This window comes from Dipodomys merriami, unplaced genomic scaffold, assembly GCF_024711535.1.
Source record: "Dipodomys merriami isolate MVZ:Mamm:240054 unplaced genomic scaffold, mDipMer1.0.p SCAF_184, whole genome shotgun sequence".
Taxonomy (NCBI): Eukaryota; Metazoa; Chordata; class Mammalia; order Rodentia; family Heteromyidae; genus Dipodomys; species Dipodomys merriami.
Genome location: NW_027203204.1, coordinates 2,267,750 through 2,288,359, shown reverse-complemented (window position 1 = coordinate 2,288,359; position 20,610 = coordinate 2,267,750). Strand labels below are relative to the sequence as shown.

The 20,610-nt window shown below is 42.6% G+C and overlaps 1 protein-coding gene across 1 annotated transcript in view; it reads right to left on the bottom strand.

The window, feature by feature from the left end:
• Nucleotides 1–20,610, bottom strand: part of LOC138830108 (metal transporter CNNM1-like) — a 47,663-nt gene that overhangs the window by 18,849 nt on the left and 8,204 nt on the right. Inside the window, exons 2-6 of the mRNA XM_070026504.1 lie at nucleotides 6,375–6,518; nucleotides 4,697–4,837; nucleotides 2,874–3,043; nucleotides 747–846; nucleotides 293–340 (exon numbers count right to left, since the gene is read on the bottom strand). Of these exons, the coding sequence (XP_069882605.1) occupies nucleotides 293–340; nucleotides 747–846; nucleotides 2,874–3,043; nucleotides 4,697–4,837; nucleotides 6,375–6,518 (603 nt within the window). The remainder of the gene's footprint in view (nucleotides 1–292; nucleotides 341–746; nucleotides 847–2,873; nucleotides 3,044–4,696; nucleotides 4,838–6,374; nucleotides 6,519–20,610) is intronic.

The following is a 20,610-nucleotide window of genomic DNA, read 5'->3' as shown; positions in this document are numbered from 1 at the left end:
GTGGCAATTAATGGCGCCTGCACTCATACCTCGACACCCTCCCTCCCTCCACATTCATCACCTGTGCAGAAGCAAAGCAGACACAGCAAACATTCCAGACGCACAGAACCTAAGCCCCCAAGGTCTGTGGGTACCTGGGAGGAGGCAGTGTTCCTGGCAGGGCATTACAGAGAGGCTGCCAGCATTTGAGTTAGCCCAGCCCAGGTTCAAAGTGTGTGGGTTCAGACCCCCAGACAGGGCTGAGGCAGGACCATGGTGGGGAGGACAAGGAAGGGGTTTGAAAGATACATACGAAAGACGGAGGATCCAGCCAGACTTCCGACCTTCCGTACATCATTATCTAAAGACAGAGGGATGCAGTGGGTTGGTTTCAGAGACAATTCAAAAATCTCTCTACTTCCACTCTACACTCCCTCCCCGCCCCCCCCCTCCCACTAGCACCAGTGATCCCTATAAAATGCAGGAAGTCAAAGGGGAAAGCTAAGTAACTTGTCCCTTCAGACTGGAAAATACATTCATTACCCCTAACAATAGACAATGTGATTTGCTTTTCCCAACTTACACTTTTCCTCATCTAAAGTGATAGTTATAGCCATTTAACAGAGGCAGAAACTAAAGCCAAGGAAGTTTAATGGCTTGTCCAGGGTCCATAACAGAGGTTAAAAGAAGAGTTACGATTTGAGCCCAGATGCTTTTCCTGAGATCCTCTGCTTTCCCGATAAGCGATGGCTTGGGAACAGGAATACCTGAGCAAGCAGTGGTCATGATGGCTGGTACTCCATAGTAGGTAAAGGCTCCATTCTCGAAGCGAAGGCCTTCCTTACCGACCTCTACCTCCACTTTACCCTGCAGACAGAAGCAGCATACCAAGGCTACGTGAGCACTTCCAGGTCTATTATTAACTAGTACCTAAGCACTTTTACTTGTGTAACACATAGATTCACATTTTGATCACAGAGCAAACAATGTGAGTCCTGTTTTAGATATGTATTCACAAGGAGTATTTTCAACTTTATTTTTTGAGACAGGATCTTGTTATGTAGCCCAAGCTGGGCTAGAACTTTTCATCCTCTTACCTCGGCTTCCTGAGTGCTGGGGTCATAATGCATGCACTACTACACTTGGCTAAGAAGTAAGAGTTTTTTGTTTTTGTTTTGTACTGAGATTGAATTCAGAGCCTAACAGATATTAGTAGAGTGCTCTGTCATTTCAACTAAATCCCCAGCCCTGTAGCAAATTCATTTTTTCATTTTCCTAAAGCACCATTTAGTTATAAACAACCAAGTGTTCCTTGAACACAGTAATGATTCTTCTAGAACATACAGAGCCTCATACACTACTCCACCATCACAGTCGGAGATCAGTCCATTTCCAAATGTTGTTGAGATAGAATCCAATCTCTGATGGAGCTTGCTGGATTCCTATAGTGACAGCTAATGTGAGCACATTAGCTGCATGTAATGTCCAGTGTGAGTAGATGGTTCTGACACTATCAGATGCACTGTGTTGACTTGTATTCGGTCAGCCCTAGGAGCCCATGGGATCTGTAATGTTTACCACCGGTTTACAGATGTATCAACTTTGAGGCTCAGAAGAATCATTTGGTCAAACTGAGTTGGGAAATAGCAACATTGGGATTTTTTTTTTTTTTGGTCGGTAGTGGGGCTTGAACTCTGGGCTTGGGCGCTGTCCCTCAGCTCTTCAGCTCAAGGCGAGCGCTCTACCACTTGAGCTACAGCGCCACTTCCGGTTTTCTGGTGGTTTATTGGAGATAGGAGTCTCACAGTCTCTCTTGCCCAGGCTGGCTTTGAACCGTGATCCTCAGATCTCAGCCTCCTGAGTAGCTAGGATTACAGGTGTGAGCCACCAGCGCCCGGCAACATTGGGATTTTAAAAGACAAATCTTTACAATTTCTGAGACTATGCATTTCAACTATACTTTATTCCTTTCAGATTTTATTTGAAAACTAAGGTGTTTTCCCCCCAAATTTTATTAAGCATAAGATGAAGGACTGCATGGGTTCATTACATTATATCGAGGGTAGCACAGAACCCATCTCAATTTCTAGCAGTGAGGAAGGTGACTTTGATTTTGGAGAGGCTGAGCATTTCACTGAGGCTATTTGGAAGGAGGTATGTGGTGTTGGACAGGAGAGGCTGGGGTGGAATGGAACAAAGAGGCCATTTCTAAGTTAATATGAGCCTCATCAAGTTCTCAGAAACATCAGTGCATTTAGGGGCAGGAAGATTCTGCTGGGAAGAGACAAGGAGTCAGGGATGGATCTTATTCATGATGGTATGCCAGTGTGCATCTGACACTTAAGGTCTTGAGGACTTGAGGAAGTCCTTACAGGGAACTCTTTCTTGCAACCACTGTCTCTCTTTCTAGTCTGTGGAAGCAGGGAGATATAGTGAAACAGATAATGAATATATTTCACCTGTCTCCAAGGACCAGTGAAGATGACTGAGAAGGTGAGAGTTCAGCTTCACAGAGGAGGCCTTGAGCAAGAAGGATCTAAAGTTTAGGTGGTGGTGGACAGGCCTACTTCAGGGAATAAACAGCTGAGCTATCAGGTATCCACAGGACAGTGCTTTTGGGAGTTCAGAAAAAGAATTGCTTTACTAGGGAGTTAGTCTCTCACCCTAACCCAAATGGCTGAATGGTCAGACTCTCAGCCATCAAAGAGGCTCTCAGGACACCAGCCTTCCATGCCCAGGCTCTTCCTGTGAGCCACACAACTGGCCTTGTTCCCCTCTCCCCCAACTGCCAAGGAAGCCAGAATCTTGGCACCAGGCACCGAGGGAAGCAACCACTTCCGGTTTATGTGGGAGATGCCCTCTTGGTGCCCAGGTTCTCTGACTCCACCACTCACCTGCAGAAGCAGCACAAAGTAGTCCACAGGGCGGTTGCGCTGGTAGAGGTAGTGTTCCGGGGCCTTTTTGTTCCTCTCATCAAACTTCAGCTCCTGGATCACATTGGGATGTTTCAGAAGCCGAAGCAGGATCTTCTCCGAAAGGTACAGCGACTTAAAGGGCTCCACTTCTAGAGGACAGAGGGAGGCAGCAGGAATCAGCACCTCTCAGACCTGTTCATCCCACAGCGGCAGCTGGGAAGGGGGAGAGGGGGAGCAGCTGAGGACATCTAGAATGTACCTTTGCATGCTCCTTGGCACCAGGCTGGGAGGGGCTTCTGCCTCCCCCTGGGATGAGGAAATTTTAAACCCAAATAGGCATCTCAGGGCCTTTCCCTGCCCTCTGAGGATGTGTCCATGTTCATTCACATCTCAGGAGAACTGGCCACCATTTTGGAACTCTCCCTTTTTGTACTAATTTTCTCTCTGATTATATTTAAAGTTGGGCATAGATAACTAAGTCATGTAGACAGCAAAGATTTTAACAGTACAACAGACTGAAATACAGAGAATTGGATCCAGCTTATTTGCACGGGATATGTCTAAAATCCAAGGTTAGTGGAGGCAGTTAATTAGCGAAATGGTAAGTTTCAATAATGTGAAGTCTCACTGTATCAACATTTATGAATTAATAGGTATTCATATAATAATGCTTACATAATTATATTAAACAGATACAGGTGCTTTGCGCTGGAAATTAGCCATTGGTTCGCAGAAACCTGAGTCTGGCATGGTGGCTTTAATTCCAGTATATGGGAGGCTGAGGCAGACTAGCCTGGGCTACTAAATGAGATCCTAGCCCCACAAAACGAAAACATCAATTGAAAATAAAAAAGAAATCTACATTCATAATTAAATCACATGTTGACAACTCTAAGGAGGCCCTACCTTCAAATGGCTTACATTTTTATTAGCTCCTGGAAAAGAACTAATTAGTACCCATTACACACTCAATAAATATGTTGCATTTTATTAACTATTGAACGTGATAAATAAGATCACTCTGGGTCAACACATTAATTGGGCATGGACAAGTGGGTCAGAGAGTTGAAATACAAACTCTACTTTTTTCTTAAAGAATGTAAGGTCTCTCATCTTCTTTTCTAAGTCCTTAAGACTCATAATCTACCTTTTTTTTTTTTTTTTGCCAGTTCCAGGGCTTGAACTCAGGGTCTGGGTGCTGTCCCTGAACTTTTTTGCTTAAGGCTAAGGCTCTACCACTTAAGCCAAAGCTTCATCTCTGTCTTTTTTTTTGGTAATTTATTAGAGACAGGAATCTCATGAACTCTCCTGCCAGGGCAAAGCTTTCAATCATGATCCTCAGATCTCAGCCTCCTGAGTATCTATGATTATAGGCATGAGCCACTGGTGCCCCACTTTCATAGTCCACTTTTTTATTTAAAGAACATGTGGTTTACAGGCCTCTACCTCAGGGTCTTGTCAGTGCATAGGACGATGCTTTGGGACCTGAACTTGAACTGTAGGAGAGAGGATGATCTTGGACTCCAGCAGGGAAGCAGGTAGGGGTAAATTACAGCAGTGGTTTCTTTAGCTCTTTCCTCAAGCAGTAGAAAGAGTGGAGTTGTACTCACTTCTAGTGAAGACAATAAACCTGAGGCTCATTATGGTAGTATGTGGTGTGCTCTCATCCTGTTACCCAACAGAAGGTTCTGCTTGGAACAGTGATTCTCAGTGCCAGCCAGATGTTAGAATGGGGTTGGAAGATATAATATGAATGGGGCCTGGTGCCAGTGGAGACTGGAGGGGGGTGAGGGAGGCCTTACCTGTGGCCATGAAGCGGTGTGTGGCCAACAGAAGCTGCGGGGAGATCTTTACTCTCATCTCCGAGTCGGAAAGCTTGAACAGGGAGAAGTCATGCCGCTTCCTCTCCCGGTGTGGGACCCTCTGTTTCTTCCGATTGTCAGCTGCAGTGTCACAGGAGACAGATTGCAAGCCATCTCAGAATCATTTTTGCTGGGCTTGGATGTTTTCCCATGGAAAATGGCTCACTTCAGTACATGTGTAACAAAGAGAGGGCTAGGAACCATGTCTTCTATTCTCACCAGTGAGTAATCTTTTGACTTGTATGACATGTTTGCCTACATGTCCCCTTCCTTTCCCCCATAAGACTGTCACTTAACATCTTTATCATTCCACTGATGTGTGTGTGTGTGTCTGTGTGTCTGTGTGTCTGTGTCTGTGTATGTGTGCGCACGTGCGCGCCAGTCCTGGAGCTCAAAGCATGAGTGCTGTCCCTGAGCATTTTTGCTCAAAGCTAGTGCTCTACCACTTGAGCCACTTCTGGCTTGATGGTGCTTAATTGGAGATAAGAGTCTCACAGACTTTCCTTTCCTATGAACTGAGATTTTTTCAGCCTTCTGAGTAGCTAGGATTACATGCATGAGCCACAATTGCCTGGCATTCCTTTGATTTTAACAGTGGATGTTTGGAACATTAAGGTTGTTCAAAGGCCTGCTAGTTTTTGTCAAGGCCTCGCCTACCTTTAAGTTTGGTTCCTTCTTGGTGCAAAGGGATGGTGGAGTTTTTTCTGTTTGTTTTTGTTTTTTCTGTCTTAGGGTATCAAAGCTTTTGGCTACCAGGAACCAATTTCTGAAAGGTTGCTTCTAGTAAACTAGTAAACTAAGGACTTTTAACTGAAAGGAATGGCTGTCCCAGAAGATGAAATTCAGATGAAATACTTCTGGGAATCTCCTTCCAGGCAGAGAACATGCATTTGTGAATTTGGAAAACAATGCTTTGAAAAGGCTCAGTGGCCCAAGCACCACTGTCTGCAGAGAGAAGTTCAGGTTGCTCCTGAGAGGCAATGGAGATGAGGGGAAAGAGAGCAGGAAACAGTAATAGGAGCCAGGCAAGGGCTTGGTCCAGGGGTTTGGATTGAAATTTGAAATTTGAAAATTTGAGAAACTCGGAGGGTTTGCTGAAAGGTGGGAGGGAAAAGAGCTATATGCAAGATGGCACATTGATGGTTTTGGCTTGGGTGGGGTGAGGGCAATGTCCGGCCATCTCCCTTGTTCAAGGACCCCTCAGTGTGAGTAGTTTTAAGGGGAGCTGAAGTCTGCATCCAGCAGAGATACACAGGAGAAACATGGGGCAGAAACAAGGGTAGAAAAGCCTCTGCTCCCTGCCCGCCCCCCAACTTGGGGAACCCAGTGTTTTATTTAGTCCCCTTTCCATCCAAAAGCCAGTAGATCTCCTTTTCCTGGTCTTGGCTCTGTTTCTGGAAGATTCCTTCTGAGAACACTTGGCTAGTATGTTCCCAGTGACTCAGGGTGATTTGATGTAGGATATCATGCTGTGGCATCACAGGGCAGAGGTGGCTGGTACACATCAGCATGTGGGGCTTTCTCTGGCAGCCTTTCACACTGTGTACCAAACAAAGTCACGTTGAGACTCTAAGGGGGAAGTCAGATGACTGTGGAACAGCCAAGGCTTCGCACTTACTGTAGAGGTCAGTTTCATCCAGGATCTCCGACTTGATGATCTCCTCTATGATGTCTTCCAGTGTGACAATGCCCATCACCTCATAGAAGGGGTCCCCTTCTCCTTCATTATTCACACGCTGCACAATGGCCAGGTGAGATTTTCCTGGAAAAGCAAATGAAACCATTGTGATCCATCTGGGATCATTAAAAGGTTTTCCCTTGTGACAAGATGATAAAAGCTTCTGTTTGGCTGGTACAACGACTAAACTCATTCTAGGACCACCTAAAACTCTGAAATTCACATGCAAGCCTGAATAAATGCAAACCTTACACTTTATATGATTGTGTATTGCTTAATGATACAGCAGGTTCTCAGATACATTGTTGTTCACATGGCTATTTGAACACCCTAGACTATAACTATGTAAACTAAGATGGCTGCCACAACCCTAGGCAGAATAATCATATGGTATAATCATGATATATGCAGTCTATTGTTGACTGCAGCATCATGATGTGATGCTTGTATTTCATAACATTAATGGACACCTAAAGTGTGCTATTTACAGAGTACAGTGTGAGATTTCAGTCCATTTGAAACAGGTGGCAGGAAATCTACCTATACCTGGGCCACGGGGGCATTGCTCAGGTTAATGATAAGCTTTTATTGGAAGCACCTATTGGAAGTTTATTTTTCCTTCATGCTGACATGTTGGGGGCTGTGGAGAGTTCATTCTCTAAATGCCAACTGCTTGGCTCTTTCCCAGGCCCTGCCCACTTTGAGTGAAGGACTGACAGTCCCAGTGAGGCAGATGGACAGTCCTCAGCTGGACTGCCAGCATCTAAAAACACTCTGAACCCAAAGCATGACTCTGGCTCCAGAAGGCACTGCCCTGACAAACACAGGGCTTTTGCCACCATGAGCCTGGATGAACTCTAAAAGACCGCAGCCCCTTCTGCCCAAGCCAGTAGGGGAGCACTTCCTTCCCTTGGTGGCATAGTAGTAGGCCTGAAACTGGTCAAACACAAGCCTTCATTTGCATAAGGGACTGCCATGAGTGGTTTTAAGGACTCTGCTGTGATTGGTGCCAACACAATCCTTCATTTGCATGAGGGGCTGGACTTACTTGATGCAGACAGCTTATGATACCTACTTTCTGGTGTGGCTTACTTTCTGAGCAGCCAGAAGACCCTTTCCTGTGCTGCCTCCTAGTGTTCCAACACTAGGTCCAAATGAAGACTTTTCTTGAGTGGTCTTTCTTGTAGCACTGGGAAGAGAGGACATTGTACTGCCTAACAACCTAATAATAACTGTTCACATTGACTGAGCTCTATGTACCAGGCACTATCTGGAGCACTTTACATGTGTTGATTTATTTACTTCTTATGCAGCAACTCCAGAGGCAAGTACTATTTTTACCTCTATTTACAGATGAAAGAACCGAGGCATGGCTTGGTGAAGATACACACCCAAAGTTGCACAGCCTACAACAGACATAGCTGGATGGTGGGTGAAACCTGGTGACTGTTGTTAGTCCTAACCTATGACCTGAAGTCTAATATAATTGCCTTGCTTCATGTCAGTGTGTTTTCTCTGCAGTATAGAAAATTTCCCAGCCCTATCTCTGAAATGCAAATCTTTTTCTTGGTTATGAGACATTTCAGGAGAAATCTGGAGTACTGACTCAGATGCTTTTCTTGCCAAAAGAAGAAAGCAAAGGAAGTCCATGCTTCATCAGCTTTTCTTGGCCATTGTTAAAAGTAGCCCACACAAGGGACAGTCAATCTGCCAGATGCATAATTAACTATTAAAATTTCACCATGTAGCTACCCTTTGGGAGTTTGAACTGAACTTGGAAAGATGACTTAAAAAAAATCACATAGCATTTCTTCACACTTTCAGCTGTGTCTTTGTCCTGTTTCTATACTCATCCGGTCATGTCAAGGCCCTGTCCCCAAACCCTCTACCCCAGCTCCCTAATGCCTGCAGAACTGAGTCCCAACTCAGTCATTTGTTAGACTCAAGGTTGCACAACATCTCTCTTCCTTGTCTGTATAACTGCATGCCCTGCTACATCCCCTCAGAGGTCTGTATTCTACGTTCCTGCCACTGCCTCAGTTTTCCCCAAATGCCATTGAGTCTTAGCTTGCACTGTGGCCAACCTTCAGTTTCAGTTCAGGTATCAGTTCCTCCAAAAAACTCTCCTAGATTGGCCCCATTCAGAACTGGAATCAACTCCCACCCCCTTTACCTGGTGGTCCTCAGCTTTTGATAACTCCCTAAGAGCATTTATCACAATTTACCACCTACTCCTTGTAGGTACTCTATACTGGACAGGTTGGTTTCTTCCTTAGATCATGAGATCCCAAGGATTACATACTAAAATGGGCTCCTTCATATAGCAGACAGCTAATAAGGACCTGATAAACTAAACTTAGCAGAAAATAAAAACTCATAGTTGGTATGATTGATATTAAAAGGGGTATTAGAAGTGTTTTTTTAAAATTATAGGTGTATGGAGGCACACACCTGTAAGTCCAGCTACATAGAAGATAAAGGTAGGAGGATTGTGGTCTGAGGCACACCCAGGCAAAAACATAAAAATCTGAAAAAAAAACCTTATTAAAATCTAAAAGGACTAGGGGCACGACTCAAATGACATCATAGCAAGCATGAGGTCCTGACTTCAATTCCTTCCTCCCCCAAACCTTGTATTTTGATTGAATACTATTGTTTGAAATTAAAATTTAAGCCCTGCACCAGTGGTTCTAAAATTATCCTTAAAAAAATGATCACATCCTCCCCAATTGGACTGAAGTCCTAGCTTAAATTAGATTATGTTAATTGTTGCAATGTGTACAATTTAATGGGTTTTTTTGGTTTGTTTTAAATTTCCAACACATTTTTCTTAAGCTTATGCCACCTGTTCTCAGTTTTCTGGTAACATGTGCTAGCAGATGATAAAACAAATGACTAATACAACAGAAGAACTTGGGAAAGGGAGTTCTTCAATAAGAACTTGGGAAAAGGAGTTCTTCAATGTTTTGTATTCAATAGTTGGATGTTTCTTTTTGTAATATGGAGTCCAGAAAACACATACCATAGTCACATTCTCCCTCCATTAATGATTAGTACATATGATAAGACTAAAGTAACAGGTTTTGCTGTTATGCAGAGTACTGTAACTTCCACATGAAAAAGCACAACTATTTAATACTTTATATAGTCAGTCTGAGGCTATATAAAGCAACAGCTTTGAGGTCTTTATATAATAGTCAATATAAGACAATGTTCTATGTAATTTATCTAGAAATATTTCATAATCAGTGCACTTGTGTGTGTGTGTGTGTGTGTGTGTGTGTGTGTGTGTGTGTGCACGCGCGCCAGTACTAGGGCTTGAACTCAGAGCTTTGCACTCTTACTTGACTTTTACAATTGAAGTTAGCAGGCTACTTGACCCACACCTACACTTGTGGCTTTTTGCTGGTTAATTGGAGACAAGAATCTTCAGATTTGTCTAACTGTGATAGCTTCCAATCTCAATCACAGAATGGTAAAATTGAGGCACTGGTGGCTCACACCTATAATACCCTAGCTACTCAGGAGGCTGAGATCTGAGGATTGTGGTTCAAAGCCAGTCTGGGCAGACAAATTCAAGAGACTCTTCTTATCTCTGACCAGGAAAAATCTGAAAGGAGAGCTGTAGCTCAAGTGGTAGAGTGCACATCTTTAGTGAAAAAGCTAAGGGACAGCTCCTAGGCCTTGAATTCAATCCCCAGTATTAGCGCGTGCGCGCACACGTACACACACACACACACACACACACACACACACACACACACACACGTAGTATACAATTCATTCAATGTACATATAAAATTCTTAACTTTATGAACTTAATAACTCCTGGGTGCTAGTGAGACAGCTAGATGCAGAAGGATGAAGTTGGATTACATCATATAAAAAAGGATCTAAAAATGGACCTACAAATCTAAATGCAAGCATAGAGTGATTAAAAAAAAAACTTGCAGAAGAAAACACAGAAATAAAAATTTTGACCTTAGAGTAGGCAATGGTTTTTTAGCTAGGACAGCATAGATACAACCAATCAAAGGGAAAAAAAACAGATAAATTGAATGTCATGAAAATTAGAAATATCTATACATCAAAGGATGTCATCAACAAAGTGAAGACAACTCACAGAAAGAAAATTGTTGAAAATCACCAGATAAAGGACTTATATCCAGAACATATAAAGAAATATTACAACCCATGAAAAAAACACTCAAAGGTAGACAAAGGATTTAAGGAGATATTTCTCCAAGAGAAACACATAATTAGTCAACAAATACATGAAACACCTTTTAATCTCAAGCATCCTCATCATGAGAGAAATTCATATAACATGTGACTGAGAAACCACTTCATATTCATTGGGGGTGGCTATAATAAAAATGAAAACAATAAAAGTTGGGGATTGTGTGGAAAAAATTAGGATCCTCAGTCACTGTTGGTAATTTCTGGATATCTTTTAAAATGTTAAACATAAAATGATCATATGATCCAACAATTCCACTCCTAGAGAAATTAAAACACATGGCCAGCATTATTCATGATAGCAAAAATGTAGAAATAACCCACATTTCCAAACAAATAAAATGTGGTATATTTGTACAATGGAATATTATATGGTCATAACATTAGATAAATGTTGAAACCATTATTATGAAGTGAAATAAGCCAGACACAAAAGGCCACATGTTGTATGATTCCATTTATGTGAGATTTCCAGAACAGACAAATCTACAGAGGAATAAAGAAGACTGGTGCTTGCGGAGAACTGAGAAAGAAGAGAATGGGAGTGATAGTTGCATACCTCTATGAATATAGTAAATGCATTTTAAGCATTTTTGATTTGTGAATTATACTTTTATGAAGTTAGTACTGGTACTGGATTTGGACTTAGGTGTGTTGCATTTTCACTTGGCTTTTTCATCCAAGGCGGGTGCTTTACCACTGGAGCCATACCTCTACTTAATCGGAGATCAGAGTCTCATGGACTTCTCTGCTTGGGCTGGCTTTGAATTACGATCCTCAAATCTCAGCCTCCCAAGCAGCTAGGAGTACAGGTATCCCACCAATGCCTGGCAAAGTAATTAATTTATTTTTTTAAAGAAAGCCACCTGAGCTGAATGCTGGTGGCTCATGTCTAATCTTTAGCTACTCAGGAGGCTGAGACCTGAGGACTGCAGTTCTAAATCAAGCCCAGGCAGGAAAGACTGTGAGATTCTTTATCTCCAATTAACCACCAGAAAACCAGAAGTGGCTCTGTTGTTCAAAGTGGTAGAGAATTAGCCTTGAGCTAAAACAAAGGAGCTCAGGGACAGCGCCCAGACCCAGAGTTCAAGGGGAAAAAAAAGCCAACCAAGGAAAAAAAAATAATGAATGCCTGTATAGGAAATTGGCAAGGTTCAATGTCACAAGCCACAAGCTACAAGCCACAGATGTAAAGGGTACCTTATCTGTATAATAGGTTGAAATCAAAATGGACATGGGTGATGGTGCTAATAACTGTTAGATGAGATCATATATTGTCATTTTGTGCTCTAGGATGGGGAGTCCAAAAGTAGACACAAGTGAGGCCATTGGGGGACCAAGAGACAGGGAACCATTTGTGGTGGAAATGGTAAATGGCAGAAGGGGTGAGGAGGTCTGGGTCACAGACGGGAAGGGAAGAATTTGGGAGCAAACACCACTGAGAGCTGGGCAAAGTGGTTTCATCCAATTGGAGGGATGGCTTAGGAATAGTTAAAACTCACAACAAGGGCGAACGTGGAGCAGTGGGAGCTCTAACTTCCCAAGTCACTATAAATGTTTCTGGGAAAGTGTCGGCTCATGACCTTTACTATATCTCTTCCCATGGCCAAGTGCTGTGTTTGCTTCCTAATGGCCTCCTGGAAGGAGTGACTTTAGAGTTTGGTTATTTCCTTCTTCTACCTCTTAGTAAATGAGAACTGTGGCCTCTTCTGTTGCATCATCCCTCCACAGACTAGCTGACATTTTCAAATGCCTTCACAAAGTCTATTAATTTCAGTTTTCTTCCAACTTTCTAGAAAAGTGAAATGCCTATAAAAATAACGTAGGCTAATAATGATGATTATCTTATTTACAGATAATTTCCCAGTGCGTCAAGAGGCCTAATATAGAGTACAGAAGGGCCTGGCCTTTGGTGAGATATTTGAAGAACTTCCCAACTCCTTTACTGTTTGAATCCCAAGTGATTCAGTTGGGCCCCAGCTTGCTACAGAGGCACACGTGTCTTAAGCATAGTCCTAAACAAGCCAACTTCTTTTTGACATTCATTGAATAATCCTCACTCATGTGGCGGCCATATTCCTTGCGAGTGGGGGTAGTATTCTTTTTGGATCATCAATGCAACCAAGATGACACGTGCAGACCAGCAAAACCATGCTGTGCTGCAGATGTGGAGGGGTTGACTAAGCTAAGTGACTTGCAATGTACACCCTTAGTCACGTCCAAAGCAATGGGGTCCTGGCAGAATCAGCCTCCCAGTTTCTAAAAACAGTCAAAGGGACAAATTTTAGGGCTGGCAAGACTAAGAACAAACTGCATAGCATGAAGACATAGCAGAAGCAAGAGATAATTCTTTTTTTTTTTTTTTTTTTTTTGCCAGTCCTGGGGCTTGAACTCAGGGCCTGGGCACCATCCCCGAGCTTCTTTTTGCTCAAAGCTAGCACTCTACCACTTGAGCCACAATGCCACTTCTAGCTTTTTTCTGTGTATGTGGTACTGAGGAATCGAACCCAGGGCTTCATGCATGCTAGTCAAGCACTCTACCAACTAAGCCACATTCCCAGCCCCAAGAGATAAGTCTTTAGATAGGAAAAGTCTCAAGCATTCCTACTTCATGAGGCATTCTCAAGTATCTCTTGACCTACTTCTGTGGCATTGAGCACCAACAGATGGAAAAAACTCAGGGTTGATATAAAAGGTAAAGAAACAGCCAGCTTCATGGCCATATACTTCCTGAAAGTGAAGGCTACATTTGCCTCTGAGCTGTAGAAAGCATGTTTTATTCTGGACTAAACTGGTCCATGGTTTGAATCTCTGACATATTCCTGTGTCTAGCCTCTGTAGCAGCCCTGTCCTGTCCTGGTGGCTTGGTGGCTGCACTTGGCTTTTCTTAACTTCTTGAAGCTGGGGCTCCTTAACTTTCCTTGATGTTTGCTTCCCTTAAGTATCCTCCCATTCTCAGAGCTCCCATCTCTAGCTTCAATAATACCCACACCCCAATGAGACACAAAGTAGAGACTATGCCTCTGTGGTTTGAACCTTGTTTGGAAGACACTATTAGGGTAGTTTCGTTGAATCTGGAGCAGGACTTCTCAGTGATGCTTCGGGAGTTTGAGTCTCTCTAGGATTGATACTGATGGCGATCCATCTTTCCTCAATGGTACAGTTCCAACAGTAAGAGCCTTCACGGTTGTTGTTGTAATGCATTGTACCTAGTTCAATGCTGGCTATACATTAGCATCACTCAAGAAGGTCTTTAATAATAGCTTCACCTGCTCTATATGGTTTAGGCTTATCCTACAGAGAGTGCACTCTCAAAAACCTTGTTAGTGTATTTCCTATGCTTTGGGGGAGAAAAAGAAAGCAAATCATTGATTCTTCTCTCTTCTAAAAATAGCTATGACACTTTAGTAAGGTAATTGTAAGGTTAAAAATATAGAAGCTAAGTGGAAGGACTATTGCTTGGAAATGGAGACCTAAGGAAAGCGGAAATCATTTTATGGTTTCTATCTCAGGTATGACCTTCACCTTGTTAAATGCAGTGGCTTTTGCTCTGGTCTTTCTGGTGCTCCTGTAGCATCTTCATATTCATTTGGTGGACAGTAAAGACGGTCTCTTCTTACTTCTTTCTTACCTTTGATTTTGTGACTTGCTACCACTCTGTGTGTTCCTTGGAGCAGCAGCATGAGCGTTATCAGGGCACATGCTCTGAGACCCTACTTCTGACCTTTGTAATTAGGATCTTGGGATGGGATGGAGACCAGGCAACCTACAATAGTGAGTTCTCCAGGGGATTCTTCTGCACAGTCAACTTTGAGAGGCACAGCCCTTGACACTTGCTATTCTAAGTGTGGTTCTTGGGTCAGACAATGGGTGCTATTTGGGAACTTGTGAAAGCAGTTAAGCCTCATCTCAGCTGAGTTGGAATCTGAGCTCAGCATTGACAGGTGATTCTTATGCATATCCGAGGATGAGACAAACTGGCCAAAACTTCTTGGTTTTCCTCCCATCCTTGGGACTGCTATTTTCTGTTTCCACTGTAGATTCTTTTATACTTTACACTCACCTATAGATAACCATATCTTAAAGCATATCTTAAAGGCTAGCTTAGTAATTCTTAATACTAGCTGCATGTGGATTCACCCAAGGATTTTTTTATTTTGTCCATCGTGGGGCTTGAACTCTGAGCTTGGGCTCTGTCCTTGCACTCTTCAGTTCAAGGCGAGTGCTCTACCGCTTGAGCCACAGCGCCACTTCCGATTTTCTAGTGGCATTGGAGATAAGTCTCACGGACTTTCCTGCCCTGGCTGGCTTTGAACCACGATCCTCAGATCTCAGCCTCCTAAGTAGCTAGGATTACAGGCATGAGCCACCGGTGCCTGGCTCACCCAAGGATTTTAAAACTATGTCCCACTTTTATTATTTAGAACTATGTCCCAGGTACAGAAATGCTGGTTTCATGGAGCTGGGTGTGGTCAGGGCATTGGGATGGGACATGTAAACCTTCAGGTGATTCTAATAGACTGTTACAGAAGGAACTGCTGCCCCATTGGCTCTTTTCTCCAACTCTCATGAAAGCTCCCAGAACAGCTCATCATGAAAAATAATTATTGCTTCTTTCCTGAGAACATGCTTTCTGTCTCAACATCACTGCCTATTTGAAACTCACATCCTGTTTTAGACATTTTGCTGAGCTGTCCGCTTGCTTTATCTAAAGCACAAACCCAGCTAAGACTTCCTGGTCTTCGAGACCCACTACCCCTATTTTTCTTTCTCTTCACCACAGTAAATGGCACCATCCATCTTCTACTTACCCAGAGTCAAATCACCCTATAGATTGTGAGTTTTAGTGGGGTGAAGGACTTTGAGCTGGGAGTCACAATCCCCCCTCCTCATAAAAGTTCCACCTTTTATACCAAACCTTCCCATGTTTAGAGTGAACTGATCATTTATTCTAGTGGATTGCTTGGAGAAGTTTTGTTTTATGATATTGTATGATATTTTAGATATTTGCTTATATGGACATTATTTTTTTTTTTGCCTGAAGAGATCTGAGGAAGGATAGCAAGGTAAGATAGGAAATCTAATTCTAACTTGTAATAGGATAAAAGAAATATAATGTTCTGATTCTAAGACTATGGGAAACAGTCCTAGGCAACAATAGTTTGACTTTTGAGATGTCGTAGCACACAGCTATAATCCCTGCATGTGGGAGGCTGAGGTGGGACAATTGGGAATTTATGGCTAGCTTGTGCTACATAACAAGATATTTGTCTCAAAATAACAAAAAACTTTGACTTTACAAGGTGCTTTTTTTTTTTGGAGCTAGCATTAGAACTGAAGTTAGGGCCTGGGCCCTGTGTTTTAGTTTTTTCTACTCAAGGATGGAGCTCCACCACTTGAGCCACAGCTCCACTTTTGGCTTTTTGGTCATTACTTGGTATTACTCATCATGACTATAAGAGTGTTACAGACTTTCATGCCCAGGCTGGCTTCAAACTGTGACCTAAATAGCTGGGATTACAAGAGTAAGGAGTCAGGTACTAGTGGTGGGCCTACAGAGTGCTTTTTTTTTTTTTTTTTTTTTGTCAGTAGTGGGGCTTGAACTTGGGGCCTGGGCTCTTTTGCTCAAGGCTAGCATTCTACTTTGAACCATAGTTCCACTTCTGGTTTTCCAGTAGTTAAATGGAGATACGAGTCTTATGGACTTTCCTGCCCAGGTTGGCTTTGAACCATGATCCCCAGATCTTAGCCTCCTGAGTAGCTAGGATTACAGGTATGAGCCACCAGCACCTAGCTATTTTTTTTTTTGTGATGATATATGACACACTGAAATTTTGATGTTGCCAACAATTACAACCTCTTATGTTTACAAAAGCTGTGAGCTCCTGTTTTTGTCCAATATTAAGACAAGTTCTTCAATATTGAAGAACTCCATTAGAATGAGATGAAAGATACTCAGCCACTTGCCAGGTGGTTTTTGAATCTATACAATCAACCATTATCTACCAAATCAGGAAGAGAAACATAAAAATATCACCCTTCCAATCCTCTATCAAAAACAAAGCTCTCTCTTTTTCTGGTTAAAAATAGAAGAAAAAAAAACCCTATACTTTGTCGCCATTATCAGGCTCTATTTGATCAGAAATAAAAAGAAAACCAACATCTTTATCACCAAAAATTTCTCAAGCCACTAAAAGGCAATTATAAAAAAAGCCAACCCTGTCATCCAGAATGCCATGGTAACCAACATCTCTAGGGCAGGAAAAAAAAAGTCATTAGTCACTAGCATCTAAGCCAGTTGGCAGTTTGACTTGCTAAGCAACACTGCAAAAATAGCTATGTTAACAAGCCATTATCTGGAGGTCTGACTATGCAGCTTTGACTTTGGTTCCAGAAGGAACTGTCCTAGGTTCTACCATTGACCCCATTCCTTATGCTCCTACTCAAAGCCTGATTAATTACTTATTCAACCAATGTTGGTAGAAGCGTGCTATAGACTAGGCTCACAGTTCTCAACATGCATAGTCATACTTGGTTTCTAGTTAAACAGAAGCTGTGAGACAGGTAAGAGATGGAATGGTTTCGTAAACTACACTGGGACAGACCTGAAGAGGACCAACAGTGCAGAGCCAGAGGACAGACAAAAATGCAAAGGGAGGAGAGAACTGATTTATACTGAAGCATAAAATAACTACATTCTTGTGTCCGTGATCCTGCGTCATCCAGAAAAGATGATGTTATATTTAGGATCCTTTGTTAAGGAAGGCAGGATGCGTTATAAAACATTTTAGGAATATCACCATCAAAAAATGGCGGAAACACGCTATTTGGGCATTTGAAAGGAATGACAATTATGTCTGACAAATCCTTTCTTCCTAGTTCCTCATTTTGCTGAAGAGTGTCCGCTCCTCTCTGCCTTTGTCTACTCAGCTTCCTGCCTTGGTGGCAGTGCGCTTTCCATCCGTCACCGCTGGGCATGGGGCTACTCCTTCTTCCAAGGCTGAGCTGAGGTTGTACTTCCTCAGAGAAGTTTTCCCAGATCACCCGGGGAAGAAGTTCTCCTTGCCCTTTTGGCCCACAGATGTTTTCTGCATGCCCTTTGCCAGTACCCCGGGCTGCTATGGATTGGCTTTCCCTCCAGGGTACTTCCTCCCTTCACATCCCCACCTTTACATCAGTGTGGGCCTGCCAGAGCCCCAGTGCTCCCTGAATGTTTCTGAACTAAGCTGCCTACACGTCCATAGTCACAGGGGACAGAGGGAAGGCTGGCTGGAAGATGGATATAACAGCCCAGGAATCTTGCATGGTACCCACGTTGCCCTCTGTCCACACATCCTTTGCATGTATGCTCCCTTCTCCTGGACAGCTTTGGCTCAGATGCACTCCTTAAGCCCTTCAGAATTCAGCTCAAATTCCACCTGCAGGGGGCACCTTCTACCCTTACCCACAGGACCGAGGGGACTGTCACCGTCTGCTCTCACAACTCCCTTAACAAGTCACTTAACATCATATGCACTTATTTGTTGGTGTCTCTATTTGACTGCAAGCTCCAGGAGGCCAGGTATAATGTCCATCTGATCTCCGTGTCCCCAGTGCCTCAGCATAAGCTTGATACAGATTAATGCCCCATTGATACATAGAAGGAAGGGAGGTATGGAGAGAGGAAAGAACAAAAAAGAATCTCAATTTAGAAAGGACTAGACAAGATTGAGAGGTTTTATAGAAGGTTCAGGGGTCCCCAAACATAAGCCTAGAGGTAGATCAGCTTAGGAAAGGAATAGGAAATCCTATAGACCCTCATCTGAGAAACAGAAATATTTCATAGAAGTGTTCTGGAGCCTAAAACACAGAATTGAGGTAAGCTATAGTAATCTTCAGATAAAAGAGAATTCAGGAAATAAGACAGAAAGAAGAAATCAAATTTAACTGCAGCCTGTGGGATTTAAAGATAATCTGACAACGAAGACTGGCCTGGAAAGGAAAGCTAAATCTAAAAAAAAGAACTATGAATTAGATTCTCCCTCAGATTTTTAAATGCCCCTTCCAGCTCAAATTCTGTGATGACCTGGCATTTCTTTTTGCCAGGATGAAAAAAAAGGGATATTGCAGAGCATTATAATATCAATAGTGAAGAAATTTCAAGAAAAAACCCCCGAATTGTTCCATCTTGCATAATTATCTTCATGTATCCCTTGTTTTATTTTCTCATTCAAATTCTTTGGTTATTTGGCAATGCTTACTACATTTAAAGCATATTATTACATCTATTTTTCCCAGTGAAATGGAGAATAACTCTCTCCCTACCCCCTCCAGAAACCAAGAATAGAGTACTGATACTTGACCAGTTGGTTGAAGGTACTTTAAGAAAAAGACTTCTTGCAGGAAGCCCCACGTGGAATACCTTTTAGCAGCTGGTCAGTGTTTATTCTCTCCACAGGATTCCAAGGCCCTTGGGCAGTGCCCAGCCCAAGGTGAAGCTCAAAAAATACTTGAATGAATCAATAAATGAACAAAGACTGAGTAAGTCAACTACAACAAGCCACTTGATAGGCAGGCTAGTTTCCAGGAAGAATAAACAGCTCCTGTGCTGGTTTTATTTTTGTTGTTGTTATTATTATTATTATTATTTTGGAAGATGGTGTTTCTAACTCCACAGAGCTCTGTTGTTTAGCTCTTACCTATCAGCATTGTACTGCTGAGAGCCTCTGAATTCAGAAGAGGTCTTTCTTCTTTTCCCTTGTCTACAGAAAGCTTTTTCTCTATCTGTCTGTCTGTCTGTCTATTTTTCTTTTGTGCTGGTACTAGGGCTTGAACTCAGGACTCTTGTGTTCTCCCTTGGCTTTTCCTGTTCAAGGATGGCATTGTACCACTTGAATCACAGCTCCACTTCTGGCTTTCTGCTGGTTACTTGGAAGTAAGAGTCTCACAAGTCTTTTCTGCCTAGGTTAGTGATTCTCAGATTTCATCTTCCTGAATAGCTAGGTGACATGGGCCACCTATATATATTAAAAGTTATTATTTCATGATAGCGAGATAACTATCTTCCATATTTTCTATTGTTATACATTAAAATATTTATATGTAAGGATGGGAATTTATAAACTTCCTCAAAAAAATTTTATAAACCAGGTGCCAGTGGTTCACACCTGTAATCTTAGCTATCTAAGAGGCTGAGATTTGAGGATTGTGGTTCAAAGCCAGCCCAGGCAGGAAAGTTTGTGAGACATTATCTCCAATAAACCTCCAAAAAGTCAGATGTGGAGCTGTGGCTCAGGTGGTAGAGCTCTAGCCTTGAGCAAAAACAAGCGTAGGGACAGCACAGTGGACCTGAGCTCAAGCACCAGAATGGTACACACACATAAAAATTATAAAAGCAAAATATATTACCCAATCATAGTTATCTGTCCTCCAAGTTGCAATTGCATCTTTATAATTCTATAACAGCGTTTTTGCTTTAATGGTTTATGGACAGGGCCATCAATTTGCATTTTGAGACAAGAGATTTATAAATTGCAGTGGCACTGGGAGTCATGGGAGGAAGGTAAATCTAGCCTGCCTTTGCAAAGAGGAATATTATTCCTGTGCTAGGCTCTAGGCTTTTTTTGGAGCAGATTTTGTATCTCATGTACTTTATCTACCCCTTTTCATGCTTAAAGTGGATGAACATGAAAAAGAATTGTAACAAATAGATAAACCTGAAGAAGCAGAAAAACAAGCTGACCCTGCCCTCTCCCGCCACCGTGGCTCACGCCTGTAATCCTAGCTACTCAGGAGGCTTAGATCTGAGGATCGTAGTTCGAAGCCAGCCTGGGTAGGAAAGTCCGTGAGACTTTTATCTCCAATTAACCAGCAGAAAACCAGAAGTGGTGCTGTGGCTCAAAGTACTGTACAGTACTAGTCTTGAGTGAAAATGTTCAGGGACAGTGCCCAGGCTCTG